Source organism: Hippocampus zosterae, chromosome 7, assembly GCF_025434085.1.
Source record: "Hippocampus zosterae strain Florida chromosome 7, ASM2543408v3, whole genome shotgun sequence".
In the NCBI taxonomy this organism is placed as follows: domain Eukaryota; kingdom Metazoa; phylum Chordata; class Actinopteri; order Syngnathiformes; family Syngnathidae; genus Hippocampus; species Hippocampus zosterae.
The window spans coordinates 12,905,648-12,926,134 of NC_067457.1; the positions used below are offsets into that span (position 1 = coordinate 12,905,648).

General features: G+C 47.1%; 1 protein-coding gene across 2 annotated transcripts in view; it reads right to left on the reverse strand.

The window, feature by feature from the left end:
- LOC127604117 (transmembrane protein 94-like) overlaps positions 1 to 20,487 on the reverse strand; it is a 119,823-nt gene that overhangs the window by 89,849 nt on the left and 9,487 nt on the right. For both annotated transcript variants that reach the window (XM_052071019.1, XM_052071018.1), the window contains exons 3-6: positions 16,226 to 16,345; positions 15,021 to 15,148; positions 13,332 to 13,468; positions 5,167 to 5,372 (exon numbers count right to left, since the gene is read on the reverse strand). In XM_052071019.1, the coding sequence (XP_051926979.1) occupies positions 5,167 to 5,372; positions 13,332 to 13,468; positions 15,021 to 15,148; positions 16,226 to 16,345 (591 nt within the window). The remainder of the gene's footprint in view (positions 1 to 5,166; positions 5,373 to 13,331; positions 13,469 to 15,020; positions 15,149 to 16,225; positions 16,346 to 20,487) is intronic.

Genomic DNA, 20,487 nt, shown 5'->3' on the forward strand with positions numbered 1-20,487 from the left:
GGGGACCGGAGGGTGTGTTCCAACTACAGAGGGATCACACTCCTCAGCCTCCCTGGTAAGGTCTATTCAGGGGTGCTGGAGAGGAGGGTCCGTCAGGAAGTCGAGCCTCAGATTGAGGAGGAGCAGGGTGGTTTTCGTCCCGGCCGTGGAACAGTGGACCAGCCCTACACCCTTAGCAGGGTCCTTGAGGGTATGTGGGAATTCGCCCAACCAGTCTACATGTGTTTTGTGGACTTGGAGAAGGCGTTTGACCGTGTCCCTCGGGGAGTTCTGTGGGGAGTGCTTCGTGGGTATGGGGTACCGAACCCCCTGATACGGGCTGTTCGGTCACTATACCACCGATGTCAGAGTTTGGTTCGCATTGCCGGCAGTAAGTCGGAATCGTTTCCAGTGGAGGTAGGACTCCGCCAAGGCTGCCCTTTGTCGCCGATTCTGTTCATAACTGTCTGCTGTGATGCGGACGTTGTATCGGTCTGTCGTGGTGAAGAAGGAGCTGAGCCAAAAGGCGAAGCTCTCAATTTACCAGTCGATCTACGTCCCAACCCTCACCTATGGTCACGAGTTGTGGGTCGTGACCGAAAGAACGAGATCCCGAATACAAGCGGCTGAAATGAGTTTTCTCCGCAGGGTGTCCGGGCTCTTCCTTAGAGATAAGGTGAGAAGCTCAGTCATCCGGGAGGGGCTCAGAGTCGAGCCGCTTCTCCTCCACATCGAGAGGAGCCAGATGAGGTAGCTTGGGCATCTGATTCGGATGCCTCCTGAGCGCCTCCCCAGTGAGGTGTTCCGGTCATGTCCCACCGGGAGGAGACCCAGAGGAAGACCCAGGACACGCTGGAGAGACTATGTCACCCAGCTTGCCTGGGAACGACTCGGGATCCCCCGGGGAGAGCTGGAAGAAGTAGCTAGGGAGAGGGAAGTCTGGGCTTCCCTGCTAAAGCTGTTGCCCCCGCGACCCGGCCCCGGATAAGCGGTAGATGATGGATGGATGGATGGATGGTTTACTCCCAAACTCAGGCAACTCAGGAAAGAGAAAGAGGCCGCATTTCGAGAGTGGAGATCGGGCACTGTACAAACATGCCCGAAACCAATTGACAAAGGAAATTAACATCGCAAAGAGAAGCTATGCAGAGAGGCTGAAAAAACAGTTCTCTGCTAACGACTCTGCATCTGTATGGAATGGCCTGAAAGCAATCACTAACTATAGAATGCCATCCCCCCAAACAGTGAACAATAAGGGTCTTGCTAATGAACTTATCATGTTTTTCTGCCGATTTGAAAAGGACACCCCCATTTCCCACACACACCCACCTCTACCAGAAACCACTCTACCTACCCCCGCCCCCCACCCTCTTTTTCTCCACTACAGATCCACGAACAGGACGTGAGACGGCTCTTCAAGCAGCAAAAGATCAAGAAAGCTCCGGGGCCCGACAAAGTGTCCCCCTCCTGCTTGAAAGTCTGCGCTGACCACCTGGCTCCGGTCTTCACACAAATCTTCAACAGATCCCTGGAGCTGTGTGAGGTCCCATCCTGCTTCAAACAGTCTACCATCATCCCAGTTCCCAAGAAATCGGCAACATCGGAACTGAACGACTATAGGCCTGTCGCCTTGACGTCTGTGGTCATGAAGTCCTTTGAACGCCTTGTGCTGAACCACCTAAAGAACGTCACTGGACCCCTGCTGGACCCTCTCCAGTTTGCCTACCGGGCAAACAGGTCTGTGGAAGACGCAGTCAACATAGGTCTGCACTACATCCTCAAGCACCTCGACAGCACAGGGACCTACGCAAGGATTCTATTTGTGGATTTCAGCTCTGCATTCAACACCATCAACTCCTCACCCCCAAACTTCTTCACCTCGGTGTGTACCCTACGATCTGCCAGTGGATCCTCAGCTTCCTGACGGGACGGACACAACAGGTGAGACTGGGAGCAACAACATCATCAACACGCACCACCAGCACTGGAGCCCCACAGGGATGTGTCCTCTCTCCACTGCTCTTCTCCCTCTACACAAACGATTGCACCTCAACAAATCCAGCTGTCAAACACAAAGTTCGCAGACGACACCACGGTCATCGATCTCATCAAAGACGGCAATAAAGATGCTTCTGATTCTGAACAGCGACTGCAGTTTGTCAATAACTGGCCCTCTTTCTGCGGTGGATTCGACCTGCTGAAGATAAGATAAGAAAACCTTTATTAGTCTAGCAATGGAGAAATTCCCAATTCACAGCAGCAAGTTATGAAAGGAAGAAGTAGAACAACAAAATATAGGAGCTGCTGGAAAGGCAGCCATTCTTGCTGCGCCATTTTGAAGTCAAAATAACAAAACACATAGGACACAGACAGCCGTGCAATCTTCACCACTTTTCTGCATACACTTTGTTGTCTGAAGCAGTTATAGATGAAAGAAGAGAGGATCAAAATGTCCTTTCACCAGTGGATCAGAGACGTCATGCTGAAAATGTGCACACGCCTGCTACATGCTAAGTTTTGAAAGCAAACACAAAGCTGTAGTAGTGCATTGACGAAAAGAGATTAGTTCACTTCTCCTGTCCCATGTAATCCGCTTCAAACTGGATGGACGGCCTAACTGAAAAGGTGCCATCACTCTTTCTGGAAACACAGATTACTTTTTGAGCCTGAATCACCCAGTAAAAGTGTTGACCAGTCAGGCGATCGCTCACGATGCTGATGTTTGCCTTGGAAATAGTCAAAGGAGTGTTAAAAGCCGACAAGAGCAAACGTCCTTGGATCAGTTCTTTACAAAATGCCAGGCAAAAAAACTCTTTTGAGAGAGAACATGAACTATTGAGTGCAAAAAAAACGATGAGGACGCAGTTAAAAGTTAAATTACTATTTTGTATTCTTTATTCTTCATTTTTTTACATCATGCAAAACTCTCATTTATTGTGCAATAATCTAATTGTAACATGTATTTATTACATCTTTCGATGAATTTTTATGCTTCATAAATCATTTATGTCTGAATTTGGGGTCTACAATTCAGTTGCATACATTTGGTGGTAAATTGCTCCCATTGGGTTCCATCTTAAGGAAACATGGTATTCCCTTCCACTGCTATGCAGATGACTGCCAGATCTATGTCCCACTGAGCAAGAAAGACCTTCTCATTAAGGCCACTCCTATCCTGTCTGGAAGAAATCAAAACCTGGATGGCACAAAATTTCTTGAAATTCAATGAAAAGAAGACAGAGGTGATATTGTTTGGTCCCAGTGGCCCTTGTACATCCCATCCTGTAGACTTGGGCCCCCCGTCTCCTTATTTTAAGTCAACAGTCTCAAACCTGGGCCTTAAACTGGACAGTGATTTCAAACTTGATCGGCAAATTGGTTCCGTTGTCAAATCCAGCTTCTTTCACCTTAGAGAGCCGGCCAAAATAAAACCTCTCCTCTCACATGAACACTTTGAGACAGTAATTCATGCCTTTGTCACATCCCGGCTCGATTACTGCAATGCCCTTTACTTTGGCGTCTGCCAGTCCCCCATTTAGGCTCAGAGGGGATCGAGCCTTTTCTGTTGCTGGTCCTTCTCTCTGGAATGACCTCCCACTGAACATTCAGCTAGCCTCCTCGCTGCCCATCTTCAAAACCCTCCTCAAAACTCACTTGTATTCTTTGGCATTCGACTGAGCATGACTTAGATTTGTTGTTGGCTTTACTGTTTGGTGCTTTCTACCGCCTTTATTACCGATTTGTCTTACCGTTTATTGTGCATGTTAAATTGCTCCATGTACAGCACTTTGTATGCAGCGATGGCTGTTTGAAAGTGCTCTATAAATACAGTTGACTTGACTTGGCTTGACATATACATCCATTATTCTGCTTGGCTCTCGACGAAGGCGGACGCTTTTTGCTCAACTCCTGCCCTCCCCTCCACCCTCTCCTTGCTCTCAACTCAGTCTACGTGCTGTCTTTGTCTAACTTTTCCTAGCCTCCTACCGTATTTTCATCCTAAGAACAAACCATGGAATTGGTTGGCTGGTCTCTCGATGCAATCGACAAACTTTTTTGCGCCGAAAAGAGCAATCAGTGGGGGGTCTACTTGCCCCTCGGGGACATTTGCTGCCGGGTACGCCCTAGATCCCTGGAGAAATTGGAGAATGGTGTGCCTGTCAATACTGCCCGTTGAGGATATGGAAGACATCTACATTATTGGCCTTCTGATAACAGGTATGCTGCTGTTTGGTGTTAGCGGTTTCCTGTTCTATCGCAAAATTCAACCGACGGGAGCGGCTTTATTGGAAGTGAAGAAGCTGCCGGTCTTTCTGGATGGTCTAGCGCGAATGTCCAACACTCAGACTCAAGCGGTGACTGAGCTCAACCGCAATATGGATGCGGTTTTGGAGCGTCTTTGTAAGATGGAGATCAACGTGGAGAAGTTGGAATTCACGCTTCAGAAAGAAATTGTGTATTTGGCTTATCGGCGCCAGTGAAGACATACAGGCCACAGACTCAAGGCTGTCTGAAATTGTTGGCGGCCGTCCCCAAAACAAACAATGCTATCTGGACCCTTTCCCCTGGAAGGAAGTACGCATGGAAGCTCGTGACCCCGCCATCACCCCCTCCTTCTCGGCCATGGACTGATGAGCCAGGACTGTCTCCATGAGCAGACCTTGACGAAGCAGCTGCGGCTTGATACGCACACACAACCAGACAATCACACGCGCAACACACCGTTGTCATCACCGCCTTCATTGTTCCTGGTTTTTCCCCGCGACGAGAACTGATCTGCTGAGCGCTGAAAAGGACTGGCAGCTCGCCAGTCAGGCCGCGTCCCACCCCCCATTCATCCGCCCCCTCATTACATGTCATGTCTTGTGAGTTGTTGTAACTGTCATATGCTTTTGACGTGCTGGGTCTTTTTTTCCTAGACTTAGGTTATCCTCAGAAGAGGATAGTTCGAGCATGTTTTTTTTTCCCTCTTCTTCCCCAGTGTTTTACTTTCTCAACTAAGATCTCGGGGCTATGTACATAGCGAGTACGGACAGGCCCTTTGCACTGTATTTCATGTTCGTCATTGTTTTTCATGTTTCTTGTGCAGAGCGTGCCTGTTAAGTGAATTTTTTGTTGCACGAACATGTAATGACAAAGGCCAATCCAAGAATGTATAAATTAATTCCAACAATGTCCACCACTAACCTTTATTCCTCTGAGAGATGTGAATGCCTCTTGCCCAGGTCTGAGAACAATTATATCTCCTTCCACAAGCAGACTGACAGGCAGATTCACCAACTGGGAGTCACGATATGTCCAGTGAAGGGACCACGACGGTGACGAGGGCGTATATAGATCAGGGTAAAGACATGGTGGCCACCGCACTTCGCCTACCCAACCGGAAAGGTAATCTGCAGTAGATGAACAGAAGACGAAAATTAAACGGGCATCTCTTTCAGTAAGTTTCACGGTTTGAATAATTGAGGTAGAAGTTGTAAAGTTTTTCACTAATTTTATACCAGTTTGCAACTAGCTTGAATTTCATAACTTTGTTCGGTAAAAAATCCCCCAGTTTAATTTGCATGGATATCTACACAAACTCCTCCCCTAACTATTGGGCTATCAGGTGAAATTTTCGGATAAAGGTACATTTTATATATCCATCTATACATATATATACTGTATATATACAGTAATCCCTCATTTATCGCAGTTAATGGGGACCAAAACCACCCGTGACAAACGAAAATCCGTGAAGTAGCAACCAATATATTTATATATATATAATTTTTTTTTTTTAATTGCCCACGTGGGCCTTTGAGCTTGAGCAGAGCACACTAACACACGCACACACACACACAAGCCAGTGATGCCTCGTGTGCAGCAGACGTGTTTGTTTTTATGATTAGTCAATTTAGGATGGAGAGACAATTAAGGATGGAGAGACCTGCTTTTGTTCTAATAAGTCTCCTTCACCCCACACACACACAGGCCAGCGATTCAGCTTGTGCAGCAGACATGTTTTTGATTAGTCAATTAAGACAATTAAGGATGAAAGAGACCTGCTTTTGTTCTTATAAGCTTGTGTATATATATATATATATATATATATATTTTTTTTTAATGAATGTATGAAAAAATCCGTGATGCACCGAAGCCGCGATAAACGAACCGTGAAATAGCGAGGGATCACTGTATGTATATATAAAAAAAAAAAATCCTCATCTCACCCCTCGGGTGGTGTCCGTCCCTCATTCAGCTCGGGTCCTCTACCAGAGGCCAGGAAGCTTGAGGGTTCTGCGCAGTATCCTTGCTGTTCCCAGCACTGCACATTTCTGGACTGAGATGTCCGATGTTGTTCCCGGGATCTGTTGCAACCACTCATCTAGTTTGGGGGTCACTGCCCCGAGTGCTCCGACCACCACAGGCACGACTGTCACCTTTACCTTCCAGGCTCTCTCCAGCTCCTCTCTGAGCCCTTGGTATTTCTCGAGTTTCTCATGTTCCTTCTTCCTGATGTTTCCATCACTTGGGACCGCTACATCCACTACAACGGCTTTCCTCTGCCCTTTATCTATGATCACGATATCTGGTTGGTTCGCCATTACCATCTTGTCAGTCTGGATCTGGAAGTCCCACAGGATCTTCGCTCTGTCATTCTCCACCACCTTCGGAGGTGTTTCCCATTTTGACCTTGGGGTTTCCAGTCCATACTCCGCACAGATGTTTCGGTAGACTATGCCAGCCACCTGGTTATGGCGTTCCATGTAGGCTTTCCCTGCCAGCATCTTACACCCTGCAGTTATGTGTTGGATCGTCTCAGGTGCCTCTTTGCACAACCTACACCTTGGGTCTTGTCTGGTGTGGTATATCTGGGCCTCGATGGCTCTGGTGCTCAAGGCCTGCTCCTGAGCAGCCAGGATGAGTGCCTCTGTGCTGTCCTTCAGGCCAGCCCTCTCTAGCCACTGATAGGACTTCTTGAGATCAGCCACTTCAGTTATGGTCTGGTGGTACATCCCGTGTAGGGGCTTGTCCTCCCATGATGGTCCCTCTTCCAGCGCCTCATCTTCTGTTCCCCATTGTCTGACACATTCTCTGAGTACGTCATCCGTTGGAGCCTTCTCCTTGATGTATTCATGGAGCTTGGATGTTTCATCCTGGACAGTGGCTCTCACACTCACTAGTCCCCGGCCTCCATCCTTTCGGCTTGCGTACAGTCTCAGGGTGCTGGATTTGGGATGGAACCCTCCATGCATGGTTAGGAGCTTTCGAGTCTTAACATCCGTGGTCTGAATCTCTTCCTTTGGCCACCTTATTATTCCTGCAGGGTATCTGATCACTGGCAGGGCATAGCTGTTTATTGCCCGGGTCTTATTCTTGCCATTGAGCTGGCTTCTTAGGACTTGCCTCAATCGCTGGAGGTATTTGGCCGTAGCCGCTTTCCTTGTTGCCAGTTCGAGGTTGCCATTGGCTTGTGGTATACCAAGGTACTTGTAGCTGTCCTCAATGTCTGCTATTGTTCCTTCAGGGAGTGAGACCCCTTCAGTGCGGACTACCTTTCCTCTCTTAGTCACCATCCGACTACATTTCTCAAGCCCGAATGACATCCCGATGTCGCTGCTGTAGATCCTGGTTGTGTGGATCAGGGAATCTATGTCCCTTTCGCTCTTAGCATACAGCTTTATGTCATCCATGTAGAGGAGGTGACTGATTGTAGCTCCATTTCTGAGGCGGTATCCATAGCCTGTCTTGGTGATTACTTGGCTTAGGGGGTTCAGTCCTATGCAGAACAGCAGTGGGGAGAGTGCATCACCTTGGTATATGCCACATTTGATGGACACTTGGGTAAGTGGCTTGCCATTGGCTTCAAGTGTGGTTTTCCACATCCTCATCGAGTTCGCAACGAAGGCTCTTAGGGTCCTGTTCACCTTATACAACTCCAAGCATTCAGTGATCCATGTATGTGGCATCGAGTCATAGGCTTTCCTGTAATCAATCCAAGCTGTGCACAGGTTGGTACGTCGGGACCTGCAGTCTTGTGCGACTGTTCTGTCAACCAGGAGCTGATGTTTGGCTCCTCTGGTATCTCTACCAATGCCCTTCTGTGCTTCGTTCATGTATTGATCCATGTGTCCACTTATCTTAGACGCAATGATGCCTGACTTGAGCTTCCATGTTGTGGAGAGACAGGTTATTGGCCGATAGTTGGATGCGGCTGCACCCTTTGAGGGATCCTTCATGATCAGGATGGTTCGCCCTTCGGTTAGCCATTCTGGGTGAGTCCCATCCCTCAGCAGCTGGTTCATTTGTACTGCTAGGCGCTCATGGAGTGCTGTGAGTTTCTTTAGCCAGTAGGTGTGGACCATGTCCGGGCCTGGTGCTGTCCAGTTCTTCATATCTGAGACTCTTTCCTGTATGTCTGCCACTGTTATGGTAACCGGGTTCTGTTCAGGGAGGTTGCTGTACTCCTCTCTCAGGGTCACCAGCCATTGTGCACTGCTGTTATGTGCAACCTCCTTCTCCCATATGCCTTTCCAGTACCTTTCAGTTTCCAGTCTTGGTGGGTCAGCTCTGTTGTTAGGACCCTGCCACTGAGCGTACACTTTCGCAGGTTGTGTTGCGAACAGCCTGTTTATTCGTCTGGCCTCATTCTCTTTCGTGTACCGCTTTAGGCGACTGGACAAGGCTTGGAGCCTTTGTTTGGCAGTTTCGAGTGCTTCAGGTATGGTCATCTGGATGTACCTCTCGGGTATCGGCCTTTTCATCACACCTCTCTGGGCCTCCGTTAATTGACTCACATCTTTCCGGGCCGCCTTGATCTTAGCCTCCAACCGTCTTTTCCATGGTGGGTAACGTATCTCATGGCTACCATGGTTGCTCTTATAGCCCAGAGTCTCCAGGATCACTGATGCTGAAGCGTATATCAGCTCATTGGTTTCTGTGATCGTTACGGTAGGGATCGCCCTCAGTGCTGCATTCACACTTTCTATGAGACTTTCAGATGGGACTTCACATAGCCGTTGTAATCGGTTTCTAGGTTGCCCCGCTTTCATTCTCGCCATGATCTTAGCTTTCAGGTCAGTTGCTGCCTCGCTCAGCATTTCATTCATTGGGGCTGGCCACCCAATCTCATCATCTGCATTCATTGGGGGTTGCCTCCCAATCTCTTGTATGACCTCCTCCTCTGATCTGGCAGCCTGGGGCCCTTCACCATGGAACCTGCATTGTACCTCATCAATCTCAAGTTGTGACAGCAGTTGCCGTTTGTGGATGTTGGAACACTGAGCTACTAGTTGTTTCGCGGTCAACCGTGACTGTGGGTTTCGAAGTAACCATTTAGCCCACATTCTCTGCATGTAACCCCTCTGACTAGGGTTGCTTGAGTAGTAGCATTCCAACAGAGCCATGTTATCGTATCTCGCCCATCTCCGCTTTGTTCCAGTAGCCCATTTTTCATCAAGGTGCTCTGGTTCCCCAGCACCTGACGCAGACCTTGTTTGGCCGGGCGACGTCTGAGCCGGCATGTCATTCGTTTTATTGTCTCTCATCATTGTATGAGGTAGGCATTAGCGTGAAGGATCTTGCCCAAGGACCCACACTGGATGGTGTTATGTGCTCATTTTTGCCCCAAGCGGGATTCGAACCACCGTCTCCCGTATGCCAAACCGATGCCTTACCGGCATATACATATGCGAAATTAATTGATTAGGAAGAAATTTCTTAACTAGAACATTTCATAAGTAGAGACGCGTTTTTGATGTAAATACCCGAATTCATTCCAAGACCCCCAAAATTCTGACATGTTTCCTAACAAATAGATGTTTCAATTTGATTGTTGCACAATAAATGAGAGTTGTGCATAGTATAAAATACAAAGAATAAAGAATAAAATGGTCCTTTAAATTTTAATTGCATCCTCATAATTTTTTGCCCTCTTCAGTTCATATTCTCTCTCAGAAGTGTTTTTTTTGTCTGGCATTTTGTAAGAACTGATCCGAGGACGTTCGGTTTTGTCGGCTTTTAACAATCCTTCGAAAATGTCCAAGGCAAACATTGGCATAGTGAGCGATCGCTCGACTGGTGAACACTTTTTCTGGGTGATTCACATTTACGTAAAACTATCAGAACACCTCATGGCCCGAGGGTCGAATGATGAGGACGCTGCATAGACACATATCTATTTATTTATTTTACACACATAGAAACACGCTTATTCTTAGCGAAGATGCCTGGATGATGCTTGGTAATAGCCAATAGCGGAGCAGCTCTAAGGATGTTGCCTTCAGGAAACTCGGAGTTGCGAGTAGCAGGCCATACTGTATTTTTAGCTTTCGTATCTTTGAATTATTTTGTGACAAGAGGCAATATTTTCCTGTTGAGACGTTTCGTAACTTCAAAATTTCGTATGAAGAGATATTCGTAAATAGAGGTACCACTGTACATACATACACGCGCACGCGCACACGCACACACACACACACACGTACGTACGTACATACATACATATATATGTATATATATGTATATTAGAGCTGTCAAACGATTAAAATACTTAATTAAAAATGCAACTGTCATAATTAACTCAAATGAACAAAAAAATTAATCGTGATTACGCACACATTTTTTATTGTTTCTGAATTTCCTTTTACATTTTTTGTCCTATTTTTCCCCATTTTAATGCTCTCATCAACTTGGAATCATGAATCAGTTTTCTATGTGCCAAATGCAAATATTTACTGAAATAACAATTTCAATTTTCAATTTTACATGAACATTTTTCACATGGAGACTGCTCCATGTTCACACAATCTCTCACACAATAGTACTGTCCATCAAGAACAGTGAAAAAAATATATTTTGTCACACAACAGCTGCTTTAACAGCTTTTTTTATTAAATCAAAACAGAGCAATATAACATTATAAAGTGCACATCTAAGGTAAACTAGTACTCAGCCTATAGTGGATTTAAACCATGGTTGCATACTTCATTTTTCTCAAGTTTGCTTTCAACACAGCAGTCTGTTTCTGTATGTTTGTTGGAGAATAACGAGACCCCGGACATCAGTGTTCGTTATGTGGCGCTGTATTAAAAACTACCGGCCGTACAAACAAGCGCAAGCACTTCCCCCGTGCTGCTGGGGATAACCATTCTGAAAGGAGGGGGGTTTCACTCCCCGTAGTCACTTTTGGCTATTGTGGTAAAGTGAGGTAGTGCATTGTGTAATACGCAATATGCAGATGTCGGATAATGAGGGGAGGGTCTTAGTCTGTAACAGGAGGCAGGGGTCGGGCAGAGGGTGGGGAGTGCGGGCAGAGCAGGGAGGGAGTTGAGTCTCCTGACCGCCCGGTGGAAGAAACTGTCTTTGAGCCTGGTGGTTCTGGCACGGTGACTTAGCAATCTCCTTCCTTGCCATTATGATATTTACATTTAAATAACAACAACAATAATAATAATAATAATAATAATAATAATAATAATTAAATTATGTGAAAGACAATTGTAAATAGCACTGTGATTTATCCATTTTGTGTTTATATTGAACTTAATTGAATGGTGTTTGTTGTTGTTTTTTTCTTCTTTCTACCTACATTCTTGCTGCTGGAGGCTGTAAATTTCCCCAGTGTGGGACAAATAAAGGATATCTTATTTATATGAACAAGGACGGAGGGACGATGACAGAAGGATTACCAGGTCGCGGATCGAGGACAGACCGGCAAAATATGGTCAAGTGCCTATCGCTGATTTTGCATTTGCACTATTTCTCTTGTTGAACACATCAAATGTTTTCGTATTATTTTGCTCCTAAAAACTAATGAGATAAAATACACTTCCTATTTGAGAGGAGTATTTCTTTATTTCACGTGTAGAATTGTGGTCACTTTCATTTTTACAAATGTTGGGTGTTTTGGACTGGCTTGTTTGTTGTTAATTTATTGGCCAATGTCAGGCAATGAAGCAATGTTTAAAAAGAGTTCCATAGATAGAAATTAACTATTTTAAGTCGACACAATAGTTTATAAGTTTATTAAAAGGAAATCACTGCCTGCCTTAGTGGGAAATCCGACGCGGAGGCATGCAACGCAGTTTTGCAACCTGTGAACTATCGTAGCTCACGCGTACCGTTTTAAAATGTTTCTTTGTGACTGCCATCTGTGAATTGTACATGAAACACACTTTGCCCGACAATAATAATAATAAAGGCAACATCGCAACAGCTCTGATTGAAAGCTGCAATTAGACTGCTGAGTGCAAGCAACTTCTGGTGACGCAGGGTTTATTTTATTTTATTTTTTAAATACTTTTTGTGAAAGTACGACTGATAGGATGATTCGGGTGCAGTGTGCATGAAAAAAAATATGACTAACATGCACAGAGACACACAAATGTTTGTGTTTTTTACACGACGCCCCTCGCGATCGACGTAATGCGCACCCCTGTGCTATCCATCCATCCATCCATCCATTTTCTGATCCGATTTATCCTCACAAGGGTCACGGAGCGTGCCGGTGCCTATCTCAGCTGTCTCCGGGCAGTAGGCGGGGGACACTCAGACCAGGTAAATTGAGTTTATGATAATAATAATAATACATTTTATTTGTAAGCGCCTTTCACAACATTCAAGGACACTTTACAACCAAGAGCAAATAATAAAACTACAGATAAAATTATAAACAGAAAAAGAGAAAGATTTAAGGTGGATATGCAAGTCTGAATAGGTGGGTTTTGAATGTGGGAAGAGTCTCAATATTACGAATATTGGGTGGAAGTTCCAGAGTTTGGGCGCAAAGCGGCTGAAGGCTCTGCACCCCTTTGTACTGAGACGGGCAGAGGGTAGAGAGAAGTAGAGGGAGTATGAGGACCTGAGTGAGCGATAGGAAATGGAAATTTGAAGATCTGACAGACAGGGGGTGGGGGGGGGGGTTATGGATGGCTTTGAATGTATAGAGAAGTATTTTGAAATTAATTCTAAGTCGGAGGATGGGGGTGATATGATGGAAGAAGGGGGTTCTCGTGATGATCCGGGCTGCTGGATTCTGAGTTATGGAGGAATTTGTAATGGACACCGAAGAGAAGTGAATTGCAAAAGTTTGAGACCCCTGCTTTAGAGGAAGAGCCAAGGGAGAGGCGAGTGTGGGCATCTGTGGTTAGGTTGCTGCTCCTGCATCCTGACCACCGATAAGCAGAAGAGGGATGATGGAGGGACGGATGGATTATTATTTGGGTGTGGAAATGACTATGATTGCCTGCCAGGGTGTACCCCACCTCTCACCTGAAGTTGGCTGGTGTAAATTCCAGCTCAACCACAACTCTCATGAAGACAATCCTTGTTAAAAATTTAAAAATGAGACGTGAAAAGGCCCGACTCACCACTGAGCTGTGTGATGATGCCTTTAAGGCGCCGAACCATTTCACTCCTTTTGAGCCTCTCCTGTCTTCTGACCAGCATCAGATTCAACAGCAAAAGGATAAGGAGGGCAGCTGCATTCACCAGCTCGCTGCCAGAACTGAAAAGGTCAAGCAATTTCATGATCATCTTACTTGAAGCATCAAATTCATGTTGTTTATTTTACAGCTAATGAAAGTGAGGATTTCACGGTAACTGTCGTTACCGGTAGCGTGTCTTTTCCGTGGCGTCATTTCGACGGTACGAAAAATAGTTTAACCAAAAAAAGTCACCGTACACGAATTGACTGTACGTGATCGAATCTCTCCTGAGGAGGGGATCGGCGAACTGTCGTGTAGCCAGCAGAACTCGATCCGCTTCTTCAGCCAAACCCCGATAATCGCCAGTCGTCAGCCAAGCCGAGTTAGCCAACCCCACGCGCATTGGCCCTGGTAGTTGGCATAGGAAAATGCACGGGAAAAGAAATCCGCCTTCATTCGAGCCTAACAGCGACAGCATTTTGTCCATCAGATCCACTGCCGTGCCATCGCCCAGCCCGGGAAGGGAAAGGAGTCCGTCTGCTCTTTCCGAGTCCGACAAACTGAACCTCCTGAGCAGAAGCTGTTTGAGCGCGTCGTATTTCCCGCCTTGTGGGGGCGCCCGCAAGAGCTGTATCGCATGACGTGTAATCTGCTGGTCAAGGGACGCCACGACCATGTAATATTACGGCTCATCGGTAGTGATTCCCCGTAGGTGGAAAAGCGCTTCCACATGCTGAAACCACGAAGCCGGGTCGTTCTGCCAGAACTCCGGTAGGCTCGCGGCAGAGGCGGCGGCTGCAAGTTGCGGGAGTTGGGGCGACGTGGCCGAGATTGACACCTCTTTAACCGAAACATTTTAACGTCAGTGTCACCAATGTGGCAGTCAAATTGATTATTAATTGATTATTAAGAAACCATAGTACATGTTTTTTTAAATAGAGGAAGGAATGCTCTTCAATAATGTATTGTGACAAATCTTTGCAAATCTTTGCTTGTGTCATGTGAGGGGTAAGAAGATTTTATAAGATCCAATTGTTGTTGTGACCCTGAAGTGATCAAATCCACTCTCCTCTAACTCCTCATGGCAGCGCTGTGCGACACTAAACATTCACTTCAATCAACATTCTCGCTTCTTTCATCTCAAACTGCTTCAATCAACAAAGCGTATGAGGGAAAAGTGGTTAACATTGCAAGGCTGTCTGTGTTTTTATGTTGTGTTTATTATTTACTTTATGTTAAGTGTTTCGTAAAGCGCTTTGTTACAGGCGCAGCTGTTGTGAAAGCGCTATATAAAGCCGGATGGATTGTATTGTATTCATTTTAAATCCATCCATCCATTTTCCGATCCGCTTATCCTCACAAGGGTTGCGGGGTGTGCTAGAGTCTATCCCAGCTGTCTTGGGGCAGTAGGCGGGTTACACCCTGAACTGGTTGCCAGCCAATGGCAGGACACACATAAACATACACCCATTAAGTCTCACACTCACAGCTAGGGACAATTTAGAGTGTTCCATTAACCTGCCATGCATGTTTTTGGAATGTGGGAGGAAACCGCAGTACACAGTTGTGCACAGTTGCACAACTTAAATGAATCAGATCAGGCATACAAACGTTCAAATACGGGGGAACTACCTGCCCTTTGGTTGACTGCCATAACAACACAGGAGTCCAAGTGCCACCATAACAGTGAGAGCAGCCCCTGGCCAGTGGAGACAGGAATGGCGGTTTTCATGGTAGAAGAAGCTGTTCACCCACTGTTCCTGTGAAAACATGGGATGGTTACAGGTAAAATTAAGCTGTGTTCAGAGGTTTACGGATTGGGCGTGAATGACATATGGTCTTTGACTGATTTATTGGTGTTATGATGATACAAATGTCATCTTCAAAAACAAGAATTCAGTTCACTTTCTATGATATTGTGGGTTAAACTGCCAATTCTAAAGTTAAAAACAATAAAACACAACCTAGGTTCTGCAGAGGGGTGGCAGGATATTTGATGTTTGCTAGGGCTACAAATTTTTAATCAACTCATTGTTTTATTAAAAGGGCAGTTTGAAAAACATATGCAGATGAAATGTGGATAAATGAACTCAAACATAAAGCACAGGATAACTGAACATAATATAAATGGCAATAAAATGGGAACCAAAAAAAAAAGTAAAAAGTCAAGATACTCAAAATAAGGCCTAAAGTGTCAAAGAATAGCAACACTAATCAAAAATAGTGACCAAGCAATGGCTCAGAACTCCAAAAACTTTTAAGTTTGAAAAGACTGAAGTCAAGCCACCACCCAAAACGATATTGCTTAACATTTTTTTGGAGGGGCGGGGTAATTATTTTTGGAAACTTTAATATACAAAGTTAAACTGACCCAGAAACTTAACTGCTGTTCTTAAAAAATGTTCTCTCATCATGACACATTAAAGTGGAGTTTTAAGTTTTGTTGGGGTTTTTTTGTTTTTGTTTTTCTCTACAACGAAACCTACATGGGCGAAAATACCCCCTATTGGAATAAAAATAAAGAGTACACATATGTTTGTGTGTGTGTGTGTGTGTGTGTGTGTGTGTGTGTGTGTGTGTGTGTGGCGTGTGTTTTTACATGTGAGATCAAATTTGCTCCAGTGAAAAATCACCTGTTGTGAAAAATTTCTTGCAAACATGGTTTCGTTGTAGAGGAGTTTCACTGTAATTTCATCGGGTCTTGATTGAACCGTTAGCTTCCGCTTAAACTTGTATGACAATTAATGCTCAAAACACATCACATTGCACATCCAACATTATGGCAACAGTTGAAATTAACAAATTGGAAGATGACTGAAATAAATATGTCCATGTACCTGTGCAGAACTCCGCCTGCGTGTTGTCTTCTGGTGCTGGTCCAGTAGGCTGCTAAGCTGATCCCTGAGTTTCCCCAAAGCTTGGTGAGTCAACAAGCCCAAAGCAACGGGATCTTCCTCCTAGAACACGACACAGAGTTTTACACCAGGGGATAAACAAACCTTTCTGAAGCTGAGAGCTACTTCTTGGCTGCTGATTAGTGTGAATGGCTACCAGTTTGATAAAAACTTTTTAAAATAACACATTTGCTCATATTATATTACGGGGTTTTTTTTAGGTCCCAAGCAGTGACCGCTGCAAGATCCCTATTGTTTGTGTAGGTTAATTATTATTGTGAATCACATGATCCAAGGACAAAAGCTGCATGAAAAATCAAACTTTCACACTCATGGGTCCTGGTGATTAAAAAAAAAAAGTTATTATGCACAAATACAAAAGAAATGGCTCTGTACCACACCTTGAATTGTACTCCAATCCCAGTGCGTTTGACCTAGAGATCGGAAAATTAAGAGGAACATGAAGCACTTCGAGATGTACAAAAAAGTTCATTGCCGCCTATGTGCTAAAATGAACAGGAAGAGAAGCTATGATTTTTTTAATGTCCAATTTTAGGACATTTTTACATGTAAAAAGGGGTCATAGTGCTATGACTTCTGTGGCCTTGTCCTCGAGCAGGGGTACCCAAATCCAGTCTCCAAGAGCCGCTATCCCTCCTCCTGCACACCTGATTCTCTGAGAGACAGAGAGAGATGATTTGCTTTCGCAGGCCACATGAAATGACCTGGCCCCCTGGCAGAGAGAGCGAGAGCGAGAGCGAGAGCGAGAGCGAGAGAGAGAGAGAGAGAGAGAGAGAGAGAGAGAGAGAGCGAGAGAGAGAGCGAGAGAGAGATTGTCGGGAAAAAAAAGCAGCACATCTCTCTTCGCCTCCTCCTCATTAATACCGATGAATTGTCTTGGCAGAAAGACATCGGCTACGTGGGGATAGCTGGCCAGGAGTTAGCTGGAGGCTAACGGTATAGATCGAGTATATACATCCATCCATCTTCTACCTCTTATCCGGGGCCGGGTTGCGTGGGCAACAGCTTTAGCAGGGAAGCCCAGACTTCCCTATCCCTAGCTACTTCTTCCAGCTCTCCCCGGGGGATCCCAAGGCGTTCCCAGGCCAGCTGGGTGACATAGTCTCTCCAGCGTGTCCTGGGCCTTCCTCGGGGTCTCCTCCCGGTGGGACATGCCCAGAACACCTCACCAGGGAGCCGTTCAGGAGGCATCCGAATCTGATGCCCAAGCCACCTCATCTGGTTCCTCTTGATGTGGAGGAGAAGCGGCTCTACTCCAAGCCCCTCCCGGATGACCGAGCTTCTCACCTTATCTCTAAGGGAGAGCCCGGACACCCTGCGGAGAAAACTCATTTCGGCCGCTTGTATCCGGGATCTAGTTCTTTCGGTCACGACCCATAACTCGTGACCATAGATGAGGGTTGGAATGTAGATCGACCGGTAAATTGAGAGCTTCGCCCTTTGCCTCAGCTCCTTCTTCACCACGACAGACTGATACAACGTCTGCATCACAACAGACGCTGCACCTATCCGCCTGTCGATCTCTCGCTCCCTCCTGCCCTCACTCGTGAACAAGACCCCAAGATACTTAAACTCCTCCACTTGGGGCAAGATCTCCCACCCGACCCGGAGGGGGCACTCCACCCTTTTCCTACCGAGGACCGTGGTTTCAGATTTGGAGGTGTTGATCTTCATCCCATTCAACCCGCCACAGAACTCCCCGAGGGACACGGTCAAACGCCTTCTCCAGGTCCACAAAACACATGTAGACTGGTTGGGCGAATTCCCACATACCCTCGAGGACCCTGCTAAGGGTGTAGAACTGGTCCACTGTTCGACGGCCGGGACGAAAACTACAATGCTCCTCCTCAATCTGAGGCTCGACTTCCTGACGGACCCTCCTCTCCAGCACCCTTGAATAAACCTTACCAGGGAGGCTGAGGAGTGGGATCCCTCTGTAGTTGGAACACACGCTCCGGTCCCCCTTTTTAAAAAGGGGGACTGCCACCCTGGTCTGCCAATCCAGAGGCACTCTCCCCGTTGACCACGCGATGTTGCAGAGGCGTGTCAACCAGGACAGCCCCACAACATCCAGAGCCTTGAGGAACTCCGGGCGGATCTCATCCACCCCTGGGGCCCTGCCACTGAGAAGCTTTTTAACCACATCGGTGACTTTAACCACAGAGATAAGAGAGCCCACCTCAGGGTCCTCAGACTCTGCTTCCTCCAAGGAAGACGTGTTGGTGGAGTTGAGGAGGTCTTCGAAGTACTCTGCCCACCGGTTCACAAGGTCCCAAGTCGAGGTCAGCAGTGCCCCATCCCCACAGTACAGAGTGTTTGTGGTGCACTGCTTCCCCCTCCTGAGACGTCGGATGGTGGAACAGAATTTCCTCGAAGCCGTCCGGAAGTCGGCTTCCATGGCCTCACCGAACTCGTCCCACACTCGGGTTTTTGCCTCGGCGACCATCGAAACTGCGTTCCGCCTGGCCAGTCGATACCCGTCAGCTGCCTCTGGGGTCCCACAGGCCATAAAGGCTCGATAGGACTCCTTCTTCAGCTTGACGGCATCCCTTACTGCTGGTGTCCACTAGCGAGTACGAGGGTTGCTGCCACGACAGGCACCAACCACCTTACGGCCACACAGATTGGCCGCCTCAACAATAGAGGCACGGAACATGGTCCACTCGGACTCAATCTCCCCTGCCTCCCCCCGGAACATGGGAAATGCTCTGTCGGAGGTGGGAGTTGAAACTCCTTCTGACAGGGGATTCCGCCAGACGCTCCCAACAAACCCTCACAATACGTTTGGGTCTGGCAGGATGGACCGGCATCTTCCCCCACCATCTGAGCCTACTCACCACCAGGTGGTGATCAGTTGACAGCTCAGCCCCTCTCTTCACCAGAGTGTCCAAAACATGCGGCCGCAAATCCGATGATACAACCACAAAGTCGATCATCAAACTACGGCCTAGGGTGTCCTGGTGCCAAGTGCACATATGGACACCCTTATGTTTGAACAAGGTGTTCGTTCCTCCCAATCACGCCCTTCCAGGTCTCACTGTCATTGCCCACGTGAGCATTGAAATCTCGCAGTAGAACAAGGGAGTCCCCAGCAGGAGTACTCTCCAGCACACCCTCCAACGACTCCAAAAAGGGTGGGTGTATGCTGAGCTGCCGTTTGGTGCATATGCACAACAACAGTCAGGACTCGTCCCCCCACCCGAAGGTGGAGGGAGGCAACCCTCTCGTCTACCGGTGTGAACCCCAATGTACAGGCACTGAGCCGGGGGGCAATGAGCATGCCCACACCTGCTCTGCGTCTCTCACCGTGAGCAACTCCAGAGTGGAAGAGAGTCCAACCCCTCGAGAGAGAACTGGTACCAGAACCCAGGCTGTGTGTGGAGGCAAGTCCGACTATATCCAGTCGGAACTTCTCTGCCTCACACAACACCTTCCCTGCCAGAGAGGTGACATTCCATGTCCCAAGAGCTAGCTTCTGCAGCCGAGGATCGGACCGCCAGGGTCCCTGCCTTTGGCTGCCGCCCAGCTCGCATTGCACCCGACCCCTTTGACCCCTCCCACGGGTATTGAGACCATGAGATGGGGGACCCACGTTGCCTCTTCGGGCTGAGCCGGGCCGCGCCGGGCCCCATTGGTGTAGGCCCGGCCACCAGGCGCTCGCCAACGAGCCCCACCTCCAGGCCTGGCTCCAGACGGGGGCCCCGGTGACCCGCGTCCGGGCAAGGGAAACTGAGTGCCATCGATTTTATTTATCATAATGGGCTTTGTGAGCCGTGCTTTGTCTGGTCCCTCACCTAGGACCTGTTTGCCATGGGTGACCCTGCCAGGGGCATAAAGCCCCAGACAACTTAGCTCCTAGGATCATTGGACACACAAACCCTTCCAACAAGGTAATGTGACAGCTCACGGAGAGGTGATAGACAAACTCAAAGTTATCATGTTTAAAAGTTTCATTTGTATGCTTGATTGACCTCAAACGCATGTGTTTTGAGCACACAGGAAAAAGAGCCAACTTGAGCTGAATGAAACTGAGGGCTTGTTAACCGATAGTACAAACAGGAAGGTTCAACTTCGGGTGGGCAGAACGATAAGATGTCCTTGAGTTTGTGCTGTGTCTCAATTCATGCAAAATATACCCATTGAATTAACAGGGTCTCCATTGTTTTGTACCAAGAGATACTTTG